Genomic DNA, 15,194 nt, shown 5'->3' with positions numbered 1-15,194 from the left:
TTTGCTCTTAAAGGTCACAAGAAAACACTAACCCAACTTATCTTAAATACTACGTTGATCTTTCTTTCATGCGGGGGGCTTCGCCCCCGAGCCCCCTTTGTTTGCTCTTAAAGGTCACAAGAAAACCCTAACCCAACTTATTTTAAATACTACGTTGATCTTTCTTTTATGCGGGGGCTTTGCCCCCGAGCCCCCTTTTCGTTACTCTTAAGGGTCACAAGAAAACCCTAAACCAACTTATTTAAAATACAACGTTGATATTTCTTTCATGCGGGGGGCTTCGCCCCCCGAGCCCCCCTTTGTTTGCTCTTAAAGGTCACAAGAAAACGCTAACCCAACTTATTTTAAATACTACGTTAATCTTTCTTTTATGCTGGGGCTTCGCCCCCGAGCCCCCCTTTTCGTTACTCTTAAGGATCACAAGAAAACCCTAACCCAACTTATTTTAAATACTACGTTGATCTTTCTTTCATGCGGGGGCTTCGCCCCCGAGCCCCCTTTGTTTGCTCTTAAAGGTCACAAGAAAACGCTAACCCAACTTATTTAAAATACAACGTTGATCTTTCTTTTATGCGGGGGGCTTCGCCCCCCGAGCTCCCCTTTGTTTACTCTTAAAGGTCACAAGAAAACGCTAACCCAACTTATCTTAAATACTACGTTGATCTTTCTTTCATGCGGGGGGCTTCGCCCCCCGAGCCCCCCTTTGTTTGCTCTTAAAGGTCACAAGAAAACGCTAACCCAACTTATTTTAAATACTACGTTAATCTTTCTTTTATGCGGGGGCTTCGCCCCCGAGCCCCCCCTTTGTTTACTCTTAAAGGTCACAAGAAAACGCTAACCCAACTTATCTTAAATACTACGTTGATCTTTCTTTCATGCGGGGGGCTTCGCCCTCCGAGCCCCCCTTTTCTTTACTCTTAAGGAACACAAGAAAACCCCAAACCAACTTATTTTAAATACAACGTTGATCTTTCTTTCATGCGGGGGGCTTCGCCCGCCGAGCCCCCCTTTGTTTGCTCTTATATGTCACAAGAAAACGCTAACCCAACTTATCTTAAATACTACGTTGATCTTTCTTTCATGCGGGGGCTTCGCCCCCGAGCCCCCTTTGTTTGCTCTTAAAGGTCACAAGAAAACGCTAACCTAACTTATCTTAAATACTACGTTGATTTTTCTTTCATGCGGGGGCTTCGCCCCCGAGCCCCCCTTTGTTTGCTCTTAAATGTCACAAGAAAACGCTAACCCAACTTATCTTAAATACTACGTTGATCTTTCTTTCATGCGGGGGCTTCGCCCCGAGCCCCCCTTTGTTTGCTCTTAAAGGTCACAAGAAAACGCTAACCCAACTTATCTTAAATACTACGTTGATCTTTCTTTCATGCGGGGGCTTCGCCCCCCGAGCCCCCCTTTGTTTGCTCTTATATGTCACAAGAAAACGCTAACCCAACTTATCTTAAATACTACGTTGATCTTTCTTTCATGCGGGGGGCTTCGCCCCCCGAGCCCCCCTTTGTTTGCTCTTAAAGGTCACAAGAAAACGCTAACCTAACTTATCTTAAATACTACGTTGATTTTTCTTTCATGCGGGGGCTTCGCCCCCCGAGCCCCCCTTTGTTTGCTCTTAAATGTCACAAGAAAACGCTAACCCAACTTATCTTAAATACTACGTTGATCTTTCTTTCATGCGGGGGGCTTCGCCCCCCGAGGCCCCTTTGTTTGCTCTTAAAGGTCACAAGAAAACGCTAACCCAACTTATTCTAAATACAACGTTGATCTTTCTTTCATGCGGGGGGCTTCGCCCCCCGAGCCCCCCTTTGTTTGCTCTTAAAGGTCACAAGAAAACACTAACCCAACTTATCTTAAATACTACGTTGATCTTTCTTTCATGCGGGGGCTTCGCCCCCGAGCCCCCTTTGTTTGCTCTTAAAGGTCACAAGAAAACCCTAACCCAACTTATTTTAAATACTACGTTGATCTTTCTTTTATGCGGGGGGCTTTGCCCCCCGAGCCCCCCTTTTCGTTACTCTTAAGGGTCACAAGAAAACCCTAAACCAACTTATTTAAAATACAACGTTGATATTTCTTTCATGCGGGGGCTTCGCCCCCGAGCCCCCTTTGTTTGCTCTTAAAGGTCACAAGAAAACGCTAACCCAACTTATTTTAAATACTACGTTAATCTTTCTTTTATGCTGGGGGCTTCCCCCGAGCCCCCTTTTCGTTACTCTTAAGGATCACAAGAAAACCCTAACCCAACTTATTTTAAATACTACGTTGATCTTTCTTTCATGCGGGGGCTTCGCCCCCGAGCCCCCTTTGTTTGCTCTTAAAGGTCACAAGAAAACGCTAACCCAACTTATTTAAAATACAACGTTGATCTTTCTTTTATGCGGGGGCTTCGCCCCCGAGCCCCCCCCTTTGTTTACTCTTAAAGGTCACAAGAAAACGCTAACCCAACTTATCTTAAATACTACGTTGATCTTTCTTTCATGCGGGGGCTTCGCCCCCGAGCCCCCTTTGTTTGCTCTTAAAGGTCACAAGAAAACGCTAACCCAACTTATTTTAAATACTACGTTAATCTTTCTTTTATGCTGGGGGCTTCGCCCCCCGAGCCCCCCTTTTCGTTACTCTTAAGGGTCACAAGAAAACCCTAAACCAACTTATTTAAAATACAACGTTGATATTTCTTTCATGCGGGGGGCTTCGCCCCCCGAGCCCCCCTTTGTTTGCTCTTAAAGGTCACAAGAAAACGCTAACCCAACTTATTTTAAATACTACGTTAATCTTTCTTTTATGCTGGGGGCTTCGCCCCCCGAGCCCCCCTTTTCGTTACTCTTAAGGATCACAAGAAAACCCTAACCCAACTTATTTTAAATACTACGTTGATCTTTCTTTCATGCGGGGGCTTCGCCCCCGAGCCCCCTTTGTTTGCTCTTAAAGGTCACAAGAAAACGCTAACCCAACTTATCTTAAATACTACGTTAATCTTTCTTTCATGCGGGGGGCTTCGCCCCCGAGCCCCCCTTTGTTTGCTCTTAAAGGTCACAAGAAAACGCTAACCCAACTTATTCTAAATACTACGTTGATCTTTCTTTCATGCGGGGGGCTTCGCCCCCCGAGCCCCCCTTTGTTTGCTCTTAAAGGTCACAAGAAAACGCTAACCCAACTTATCTTAAATACTACGTTGATCTTTCTTTCATGCGGGGGCTTCGCCCCCGAGCCCCCCTTTGTTTGCTCTTAAAGGTCACAAGAAAACGCTAACCCAACTTATTCTAAATACTACGTTGATCTTTCTTTCATGCGGGGGCTTCGCCCCCGAGCCCCCCTTTGTTTGCTCTTAAAGGTCACAAGAAAACGCTAACCCAACTTATTCTAAATACTACGTTGATCTTTCTTTCATGCGGGGGCCTTTTCTTTACTCTTAATGATCACAAGAAAACCTTAACCCAACTTATTTAAATACAACGTTGATCTTTCTTTTATGCGGGGGCTTCGCCCCCGAGCCCCCTTTGTTTGCTCTGAAAGGTCACAAGAAAACGCTAACCCAACTTATTTTAAATATTACGTTAATCTTTCTTTTATGCGGGGGCTTCGCCTCCCGAGCCCCCTTTGTTTACTCTTAAAGGTCACAAGAAAACGCTAACCCAACTTATCTTAAATACTACGTTGATCTTTCTTTCATGCGGGGGCTTCGCCCCCGAGCCCCCTTTTCTTTACTCTTAAGGATCACAAGAAAACCCTAAACCAACTTATTTTAAATACAACGTTGATCTTTCTTTCATGCGGGGGCTTCGCCCCCGAGCCCCCTTTGTTTGCTCTTAAATGTCACAAGAAAACGCTAACCCAACTTATCTTAAATACTACGTTGATCTTTCTTTCATGCTTCCCCCTCGAGCCCCCCCCCCTTTTTTCTGTTCTTATCTTCCGGCACCATCATCAGGCCTTGAAACCTAATCGTAGTCATAGTTCATTACAAGACTTTTCTAAGAAGCCCAAAAACAGCTATGATACGATGTTCCATCATGTAGTTCCAGTTCATATCTTCCGGCTCCATCATCAGACCTTGAATTCTAATCGTAGTCAAAGTTCATTACAAGACTTTTCTAAGAATCCCAAAAACAGCTATGATACGATGTTCTATCATGTAGTTCCAGTTCATATCTTCCGGCTCCATCATCAGACCTTGAAACCTAATCGTAGTCAAAGTTCATTACAAGACTTTTCTAAGAAGCCCAAAAACAGCTAATGATACGATGTTCCATCATGTAGTTCCAGCTCATATCTTCCGGCTCCATCATCAGACCTTGAAACCTAATTGTAGTCAAAGTTCATTACAAGACTTTCCTAAGAAGCCCAAAAACAGCTATGATACGATGTTCCATGATGTAGTTCCAGTTCATATCTTCCGGCTCCATCATCAGACCTTGAAACCTAATCGTAGTCAAAGTTCATTACAAGACTTTTCTAAGAATCCCAAAAACAGCTATGATACGATGTTCTATCATGTAGTTCCAGTTCATATCTTTCGGCTTCATCATCAGACCTTGAAACCTAATTGTAGTCAAAGTTCATTACAAGACTTTTCTAAGAAACCCAAAAACGGCTATGATACGAGGTTCCATCATGTAGTTCCAGTTCATATCTTCCGACTCCATTATCAGATCAGCTCAACAGTACCATATTATTGTATTGTCATCGGAACTACATATAGCTGCCAATTTTCATTACGCTACGACTCCTGGAAGATGATTAAATTAGCCTCCGCAGATTCCATTACATACATAGTTACATACACGACGACCTAATAAAAGCGTGTTAAAAACGATTTTAGTAAACCCTTATTCATTTTTAAATACCTATCCAACAATATATCACACGTTGGAGTTGGAATGAAAAAAAAAAATCAGTCCCCACTTTACATGTAGGGGGGGTAGCCTAACAAAACATTTTTTTCCACTTTGTCGGCGTGATTGATAGACATATTGGTACCAAATTTCAGCTTTCTAGTGCTAACGGTCACTGAGATTGTCCGCGGACGGACGGACGGACGGACGGACAGACATGGCGAAACTATAAGGGTTCCTAGTTGACTACGGAACCCTAAAAAATTCATAACTTCCTAGGGAGATCGTTTTTTCTATAACTCCCGCGTGCGCATTTAGTGTGCGAGTATGACGGAAATATACTTATTTACAAAAGATTTGCCGTTCTCAACGTATTTATCAACATCGTTGGCTGAAATTATCATAAACCTTCCTTCAACGGTTATATAGTGTATAGAGAGAGATACCACTCAGACATACAGATTTGTGCATTTATAATGTTTGTATGGATAGTAGTATGTCTTTCCCATCACGGAACAATGGTATTCCGGACCTTTGGGAGGCGTGCGCGGGGCCGAAGCCAACACGTAGAGGCCCTTTCGACACTTTAATGAAATGTAAGGGGTACACCGAGCGGATGTTGCCCTTGCCCGTATCATGGGACACACGCAGAGGCAACACCCGCCAGGGTGTAAGGACTATTTGAGAGTTAATGGAATCTAAAATGAACTGGTCTATTTTGATGAAAGTGATGGACTAAATACTGGGCTATGGATAAGAAACCGGACGCCTGCCTAATAAAACGGTATCCAATTTTATTTCCGGCAGACGGTGACTCGTCCCCACAAGATGGGCCCCCACAAAAAGCGACATCCAAGATGGCTCAAGGGCAACACCGGTGTGAGAACTCAAGGGTGTCGAGAGGTGTACACCGCTTTCTGCCCAGTGGCTGTGAAGCCACTGCACCAACTCGCGTCTTATGCAAATTTTCACTTCCACCCCTGGGGCATGTAGCCCTAACGACTCCACTCTGGACGGCCAGCCAAGGCAAGCCAGAGGTAGAGAGTACTGTCCCACCCACCCGCCTTACGGGTAACAGAACTCCCCAGGAGCACTCGGGTACGTGGGGTCGCTGTAGTATGTATTATTATGGATAGTGGAATTTGGTTAGACTCTGGTGCCTCAAATACTAGGTCTCATTAGGAACACAAAACGTTCTAGTGTAATGATTTTATATTTCCGCTGATAGTTTTCCTTGTACATAATTAACTAATTCAATAGCACTGATTATTTTACTTAACTACGCCAGTTACAGTTACGTACAGTTTACTCTAATAACATAAGAAATGTAATTAGATATTTTTTATTAATATTGAAATAAAGAAATATCCATACTGAATAATTTGGTCCGCAATGTAATGCAAACACTCGCGTTAAAATCTCGTTGACAGTTGTCATTGACTATTCATCGCAACCACGCTCTTACAGTACATTTTGCTGCTGAGAAAATTTTCAAAAAATAATGGTGGGGTAGAAATAAGAGTAACTAAAACACCTCTTAATTATTTAATGGTAAAATCGATGAATTCTACATACACCATGTTTTTATTGAATTCCGTTAATTTTAGTGATTTTAAGGGAAGGTTCTTTAGATCAAATAGAATTAATTTCTCTAAGAAACTAGCATCTTAACTCTTACGGTTATCGAGTTATTCAAAAAATAAAGGTTACTGAACACGTGTATGACTACCTTCAAAAATTTCTGATGTTATTTGTTTTGACATGTGCCGTCAATCACTTGACACTAACTTGAATGATATTCTAGGGTCTCTTACACTAATAAATACATTTATTATGTATGAAACTGATGAAAAAAATTTTTTTGCGAATTTAACTAAAAGTGATATACATGGTTGTTCCTGATAATGAACCTAACGACGTGTCGAATTTAACGGAAAACAAAAAAAAACAGTGTAGGTATATCTGGTTTAATTTATTGCCCGTTAGGACACTTTTTTGTATTTTTAAAGCTAAAAAGCTGATAATGGGTAAAAAATGGGTTAAATAAAATAAGAAATAATATTTACAAACATTTATTAACCGTTTATTCATATAAGACAAAAATATCACCTCCTTTTACGATCTCTAATACAAGAAGGCACCTACAGCTGAACGATACAGTTTAGCCAAAACAACGAACATCTGTTGATACAGACAGACAGACAGACATATTTTATAATACGTATTTAAAGTTTGTATACCGTAAAAACCTGGTGGTCTTGTTTGGGTCTTATTATTTTCGTTCACTTATTTTACCACTGTGTCACGCTCTTTTGTTACTTTTAAAATAAATAAAAATATATTAAAACCGAAATAAAGTACACATGTGAAAGAAAAAGTGACCAAGGCCTCCAATACCTGAGGCTGGAATCAAACCAGCGTACTCTGCAATCGCCGCAGATGCTTGTTTCCGCTCGGCCACCCAGGTGCTGAGGTCGAAATTATCTCTCATATGAGAAATAAAAATATATTATACTCTATTGCATATTATAATCGTATGTTTTTTTCTATCTGTAAGTTATAATTAACACAAGAAAAAAAATCCACTCCGTCACATTTTTTGGAAACAAAAAAAATACAGTAAAAATAATTTTGACCCAAACGTCAATTTTGATGTTGCATCTCTAATAATTGGTAATAGCGCAAACACAAAAAAATTATTTTAGTCAAAGTGACTCTCATCAGAAATCGCATTTTGCATTGATAATAATATTTAGTTGGTCATTCTATGCATTGCTATTATAAGTACCTATTCATTCTTACAGCACTAGGCACAACATAGTCCGTGCTCAAGACGTGCGTGAGGTTTCATATATCAATTTCAAAATGCTGAATAGCGCAACCCCAAAATGCATTGTCACATATATTCTGCCTTACATATTCGTAAATATCGTACCGTATATTATTACAAAGAATGGAAATAAAAAAATAATGTCCAATAAGTGTAAATGTATATTTTTTTTACATAACAGGCCGTATTTTTTGGATTAAGTCTTTTTTTGTAGCGTTAAGGCACATTTAATTTAATTTCGTATGAATTTTGGCTCAGATGAGATACAATTTAGAAGTTACTTATTATATGCATGTGCAAACAATAACTTCATTTAACGTTTTAGTTATTAATAAAAATATTTTTGTCTTAATCTTAATCATTTCATTGTTTAATCAAGTTTTATCGGCTCGTTCCATAATGTCTTCGCTTTTTAAATGCAATTTTATAATTACCCAATTATTTAAAAGCACTGGAAACTTAATAAATACAATGTTTGTTTAATTATTTCAATGTTGGATATACCAATAGTTTAATTAACTATAATAATTATTATATCCAAAGTAATTAAGAACTGTTGAATATTATAATAAGACTAGGTAATATTTTACTATTATTATCATAAACAATGGAAGATTATTTTGTATAAGGACTATTAAGCACCTTAGCTGGAACTATGGATTTGTATAAATTACAGGCACATTGTATTATAATAGTTATATTACTGGTAATATAGATCTTAGTTAATAATTAATTTACATTATTCGATTACTGTTTGTATATTATGGCAGCGACGGTATGACTTTCATTATTTAACATTAACATGTCTGTATAGTTAGTAAATAACAAATGTACTACTCGGTTTACCATTATTTATTTAAGTATCTGTACTCTTGAACAATTAAAAGTAATATTGAATATTTAGCCTATGAAAAATTGATTCATTTTTTAAATAAGGTAGTTTCACAATAAGCATATTATATTTCTGAATGAAGTACATACGATCTGCTCATAAACTAACGTATAAACTAAACGTCATTCTTAATTACACTTTGGTAATAATTACCTAACATTAAAACACTAAAAAACTTAATTAAATGTGAGAACGACGACTTCTTTTAATTTAAAATGTACTTCTGTATTAATGTAATTAGTAAAAGAGGAGTAAATGAGAAGTCGAAAATTAAAACTAATACAAATAGTGTACCTACTGAACGTATTAAAAATAATATTTACATTGGTTGTACAATATTGTACTTACAACATGTTTATCTCGCTTCTTTTTTTAATTGATTAACTTAATATGTAAGCTGCTAATTTTTAAGTATCTCTGCTATCAATTTTTTTTACAAAAAATAATGAATTAATCTTAAAAGTACGTTGGTAAGTAAGTATTGGTGTGTCTACATAAGTCAATATGCGCGAGAATAGACAAGAAAATTGAGATTTCTTACTTCCCGAAACTACGGACAACTTGGTTTAAATACAACACATGTAAAATGGGTGATTCGCGTTTCTTAAACAATAATACACGCACATTGATTTATGTAGTTTCAACACTAAAATGGTCTACATTTTTGTACAAAATGTCTTAATGCAGACAATTAAACATGAAAATGCAAAATATACTAAAAGCTCGATTACAAAAGTCCAAAGTTAGAATTGAAAAAAATGCGCGCACAAAAATATATACAAAAAATATTTTTGTACAGTCTACAAACAGTAAAAATATAAATAATACAGAAGCGCTACAATTTTAGCTCTTAAGTAGGTAAACAATATTTCTGACACCATTCCAATTTTCTATTATTACAATCTTTAAAAGGCTAGCTTTCTTAATGATCTGATCAAAATAAAAATTAAAAAAGTGTAAGGTAAAGCGGGGCAAATGTGTCTTAATGGTTTTTCCTAGTACGACACCTTAAAAGGGATTGGCTGGTTTTGCGTGAATGCCTAAATTTTATCAAATTCTTGTTCTTTCTTATCCGTATCTCATTATACAAAACTATGGATAGCATGATGTCACCAGCAAACCTTCGATCATCACCAACCCTATATAGAATAGAATAGAATAGAATAGAACTCATTTATTCAGGCAACACATCAGTAAGTACAAATCAATTAATAAAGTAGGAAGTAGGATATAAACCTCATCTACAGAAAACTAGCCCAGCTTGAATGTCATCGCGGATCCAGGGGGGAGATCGCGGATCCTGGAGCCTAGGTTGGCCTTACAAATAGACCACGTGCCCCCCCCCTGGATCCGCGCTTGTCGAATGGTGCCGTTTACCAACGAATACTAAAGGGGCTAACAGGTCTACAGCATTCGAACGAGCAGATACATTAGCACAGTGGAGATGAGCGCCGTCGTCGGGCTGTGCGCGTGCGCCGCGCCGGGGGATGGGCCCACTGGAAACGGAAATGTATAACGTTGAAATACCTAGTTATTTATTACTTGATAGAAGTGTGTAAATAGTACATTTCATAACGTGTTTAAACATTTTTCCCCTCACTAGCTCGGAAACACGTGTTTTGTCATTTAATACCAGCGGGTAAAAACGCATTTTATCCACTAGTGGGTAAAGTAATTTGACATTGAATAAAGTCAAATTAACTGCTTTAAAATTGATAAAAGTAGATGAATCTAGTAATAAAGATGATTTACCACCTGTGGAACTACTGGAAGCAGTGATAAACGCATTTTTTGCGTTGTAGTTTCCTCGCTATAGTGAGGGGAAAAGTTTTGTGTTACACTCGGGTGCAAATGTATTTTACTTCTCGTGTGTTGAAAAACGAGCAAGTGAAAGGATTCTATAGTTGAACCACGAGCGAAGCGAGTGGTTCGAGAATAGAATCCTGAACTTGCGAGTTCAGATTCTATTCCACACTCGGCGTTAAGATACAACTTTGCCCCCTTGTATAACAAATAACTATTACGGTACATAATGGTGCTATATTACCGCACTCCTTAGATAATGAGCTTATCACACAGTTATGTAACAAATAGAAATGGCAATATGTAGTGTAAAATGTTGTACGATACATATCTTATATTTGCGTTTTAATTTATGTATGAGAAATGTTATGAAAGTGTGTGAAGCGAAAGTGGTTTGTCAGGATCGTAGTAAATGGAAATCCGTGATCTCTGCCTACCCCTCTGGGAAACAGGCGTGATTGTATGTATGTATGTATGTATGTAATTTATCGCCACTCGTTTCGAATTTCATTGTACCTATCGCAATGTACTATTACAATGCCATTATGGAAATAATAATTATTATTTATTTTAACATCCCAAGATTAAAGTCGTCGACTGTGTAAACCGTTAAAATTAAAATGTAAAAAAATGAAAATATGACTAAAAATAATGTGATAGGTTATTTAGCAAAAAAAATACTGAAAAATAAGCATAAAATACTTACATCTCGCAACTTGGATGCGTGCAGGATCTTGTTCAACTAAAATGAAGTAAAATGAAATAAATTAAAAACAAAAAAAAAACACATGCATTAAAGTTAATTTTAAATCTTTTGTAGTTTTGATAGAAACTCAGAGCATTCATGTTATCAATGTCAAACATGTAAGTTTGAGTTATTATGACGAAATAATAAGATTACGTACAGTAAACGGCCATAAAGAACGCACATCGGTCTTTGGAAAGAGACAGTTAACGTCACATTAAGCAAGAAAGAGACAACCGATGTGCATTCTCTATGGCCGTTTACTGCAGGTCTTTTATTTCTGATTGTGAATTTCAAAAGTTGTAATGATTTTTTACATGTGAGATTAAAACACAAAGTAACTCAAAATAAATTAAATGACAACAATAGTCTTACAACCAATATTTGTCAGTAGAAAATACATTCGTCAATTAGGAACAAAACATAAAATCAGCATGTAAACAAGGATCAAATCTTCGCTGCTGCAATTAAATTCACTCGCAATTAATTAGGTGCATACCCATATTTTGTATAAGGCCTTCCGACTCGGTACTGCAGCGAACGTGTCAAGTAAAATGAAAACGCGACGGGTTGGTATTCCGTACGTACATTTAAATACGCATCATTTTCTACTATTTTTCCGAAACAAAAGCCATTTGAGAGCACACCAGAGACAGCAACGGACTTGAAAGCAGTCGCCGTGGCCGTATCGGCCGTGGAGTCATTAATTATTAATTTTCTACTGACAAAGTTGGCTTATCAGACTATAACTAAAATAAAATATTACCGTCTTTAAGTTCAACAGGTAAGCTGTTCTCGCCCATGCCCTTGGAATTTTCGACCTTCACCACAGCATCATAGAGGCCAGGTTGCACTGAATTCACGACGTATGTGAAATCGTATTCGTGAGTCTTTTGGTCCGGCACTGGTACTTCGATGTTCTTCGAGGTTCCCTGAAAGTATGATTTATGTTATTAAGTATTAACTATTTTTCTATGGATTTCTAAAGTTGAGGTCACATTTAGACTAGAAAGATCTTATAATTTTGGGTGCCTTAATTATAATTCTAGATTGTATAAAGACGTACTGCACTCCAGGGTCCCAAGACACAGGCTCAGCCTAGTTTGGGATCCGCCAGAGAAACCATTTAATGTATTTTACTGTGTGTAACAATAATTTTTTTTATTTTTTTTTAATATCTACCTCGACCCTCGATGATCTTTTGCACAATTGGCCTTTTATGAAAGACTCTTCAATAATTCAAGAACTCTTTTGACCATGTCCGTGAGCTTGATAACGGAGCAAGGTTAGTGTTTTGTTTTGTAGCCTGCTTCTTCAAGTCCTTAATTTTATGTCTGCTGAGGGTGTGACATTGAAACATTACAAGTATTCTTATCTAGTGATTTTGTCACACATTTGACCATATATGTTGCCAGAATGCCCCATTTCGGTCAAATCTCCTTTGACCCCGGAAAAAAAATCAAAAAATAAAATAAAATAATTGTTATAGGACATTCTTACACAGATTGACTGAGTCCCACGGTAAGCTCAAGAAGGCTTATGTTGCGGGTACTCATGGCAACGACATATATAATATACAAATACTTATATACATAGAAAACATCCATGACTCAGGAACAAATATCTGTGCTCATCACACAAATAAATGCCCTTACCGGGATTCTTAGGCCAGACCGGTCGTTAGTAATGGGAAAATTTTATACATAGAACGTTACTTACATTGACAGTATCAATAAGCTGTATCTCGATGCTCCTGAGTGGCAGGTGAGAGTGGACGGACCAGGACAGTTTGCTGCCATCAGACTCCAGCCGCTCCACTACAGGGGTCTCAACCAGCTCGATGGAACGGTGGTGGGTACCGAAGACGCATTCGGCCTGGAAAATAATGTCTTACATTAATAGATGATCAGTCACCCGTTGACCACGAACGCTGTAAAGAGTTCGAAACGTCGGGGTGAATTTTAAATTCATTATACGCGATTTAATCCGTTTCCATAGTTTTATTTCATGAGTAACTATCGCGGTAACCGAAGACAATATTATTAATAGATGATTTAAAAGAAGCGCCGGTGGCCTAGAGGTAACATCGTGCGACTTTCAATCTGGAGGTCGCGGCACCAATAAGTTTTTCGGAACTTATGTGCGAAATGTCATTTGATATTTGCCAGTCGCTTTTCGGTGAAGGAAACCATCGTGAGGAAACCGGACTAATTCCTAATGGTAGTCGCTTTCGTAAAACTGTGCTTACGCTAAATCTTGGGATTAGTTTTCACAGTGGACCCCAGGCATGAGCCGCGGCGAATAACGGGATAACGCAAGGATGATTTAGTAGATGATTAAAACAACCCCCGTAGAAGTAGTTGCTACTTGCCCGTGTGATGGAGGGTTAAGAATTTCACCACCCCTTTCCTCCGGTGTCTTAGAAGTCGACAATGGGATACGGGTTTTAATTATGACGTAGGCGAGAGGCTGGCAGCCTGTCACTGTGTCGCAAATGTCTACGATGAACGTCGTACAAGATGTACTGATATTGACTGAACTAGCATGACAAATACGAACGTTTCCGAAGGAAACCCTTTTCGCACTGAATCTGTAACGATTAAGGGCTTGTTAAGGGCCAGTTGCTTCAACCACTTTTGACAGACACAGACACATCATCGTCACGCAGCAGACGACTATGGAACTTCCCATACAATAAACAAAAACCGGCCAAGAGCGTTTCGGGCCACGCTCAGTGTAGGGTTCCGTAGTTTTCCGTATTTTTCTCCAAAACTACTGAACCTATAAAGTTCAAAACAATTTTCCTAGAAAGTTTTTATAAAGTTCTACTTTTGTAATTTTTTTTCATATTTTTTAAACATATGGTTCAAAAGTTAGATGGGGGGGGGACGCACTTTTTTCCTTTAGGAGCGATTATTTCCGAAAATATTAATATTATCAAAAAAACGATCTTAGTAAACCCTTATTCATTTTTAAATACCTATCCAACAGTATATCACTCGTTGGGGTTAGAATGAAAAAAAAAATATCAGCCCCCACTTTACATGTAGGGGGGGTACCCTAATAAAACATTTTTTTCCATTTTTTATTTTTGCATTTGTTGGCGTGATTAATATACATATTGGTACCATATTTCACCTTTCTAGTACTAACGGTTACTGAGATTATCCGCGGACAGACGGACGGACAGACAGACATGGCGAAACTATAAGGGTTCTTAGTTGACTACGTGTTCAAAATTCTACCTATAATTCTACCTACCTAACACAGACCAACCCCTATAGACATCCATTACAAGACGACTCGCGATCGCCAGCCTTCCTAGTATTTGCACTGATATAAGCGCGGGCGCTCGCCGTGCCCGATCAGTATCGACCAAGTAACAGACCCGAAAGCAGCGCGTGTTTTTCGCACTAAAAAATTGGAAAAGGGTATTTTGATGCCTTAAAGATGTCCACCTGTAGTGTGAAATGGTGTGGAAAGGTAACAAGAAGCTCAAATTTAAAAACAGACGGCATTACATTCCACAAATAAGTCATATTTATAATTTATTCAGAGCCGGCATAGGTCAACTTACATTGGCCACTTACGCGTCAGTAGAGGGACAGTCATACTTCTGTCCCTTTTCATCTGGCGCGACTGCCCGCCGTCCTTGAAACGGCCAATCACAGCGCGCTTAACACATTCCCCGCCCGCTCCTCACACCCCAAACACTGGTGACTCGTATCGCGAACAAAATATACAAGATTGCCACTCTATAGGAGGTTCTCTGTGCTACCTAACCATATATATTTAAAATATATGTTTCCCCTCCCCTCGCGCCTCGCCCCGCCCGCGCGGCCCTCTAATTAGTTGTTGACACCAGACAGACTGTTATAAGACATGTGCAAAAACGGTTGTGCTTCCGTGATGAAGTGTGGACCCCAGCCAATCCTGCCTGCAGTTCCTGACTCCCGGAGAGAAGGTTAGTGCATGTCTTTGACCACCTTGACAGATTTTTGTATTTCTATTTTGCCCCCTCTTGTCCGTTCATAAACACTACGGAACCCTAAAAACGAACGCTTTAACGGTGACAGATGGTTT

General features: G+C 38.9%; 1 protein-coding gene across 2 annotated transcripts in view; it reads right to left on the bottom strand.

The window, feature by feature from the left end:
* Positions 1-9,897: 9,897 nt before the first annotated feature.
* LOC125237124 (lachesin-like) overlaps positions 9,898-15,194 on the bottom strand; it is a 265,844-nt gene continuing 260,547 nt past the window's right edge. Inside the window, exons 11-14 of one of the 2 annotated variants that reach the window (XM_048144096.1) lie at positions 12,831-12,986; positions 11,878-12,043; positions 11,073-11,108; positions 9,898-10,059 (exon numbers count right to left, since the gene is read on the bottom strand). In XM_048144096.1, the coding sequence (XP_048000053.1) occupies positions 9,968-10,059; positions 11,073-11,108; positions 11,878-12,043; positions 12,831-12,986 (450 nt within the window). In that variant the 3' untranslated portion in view covers positions 9,898-9,967. The remainder of the gene's footprint in view (positions 10,060-11,072; positions 11,109-11,877; positions 12,044-12,830; positions 12,987-15,194) is intronic. The other variant, XM_048144097.1, reaches the window with a different exon arrangement.

This window comes from Leguminivora glycinivorella, chromosome 20 (genome assembly GCF_023078275.1).
Source record: "Leguminivora glycinivorella isolate SPB_JAAS2020 chromosome 20, LegGlyc_1.1, whole genome shotgun sequence".
NCBI classification, from domain to species: Eukaryota; Metazoa; Arthropoda; class Insecta; order Lepidoptera; family Tortricidae; genus Leguminivora; species Leguminivora glycinivorella.
This window is presented reverse-complemented; position numbering and strand designations above follow the sequence as displayed.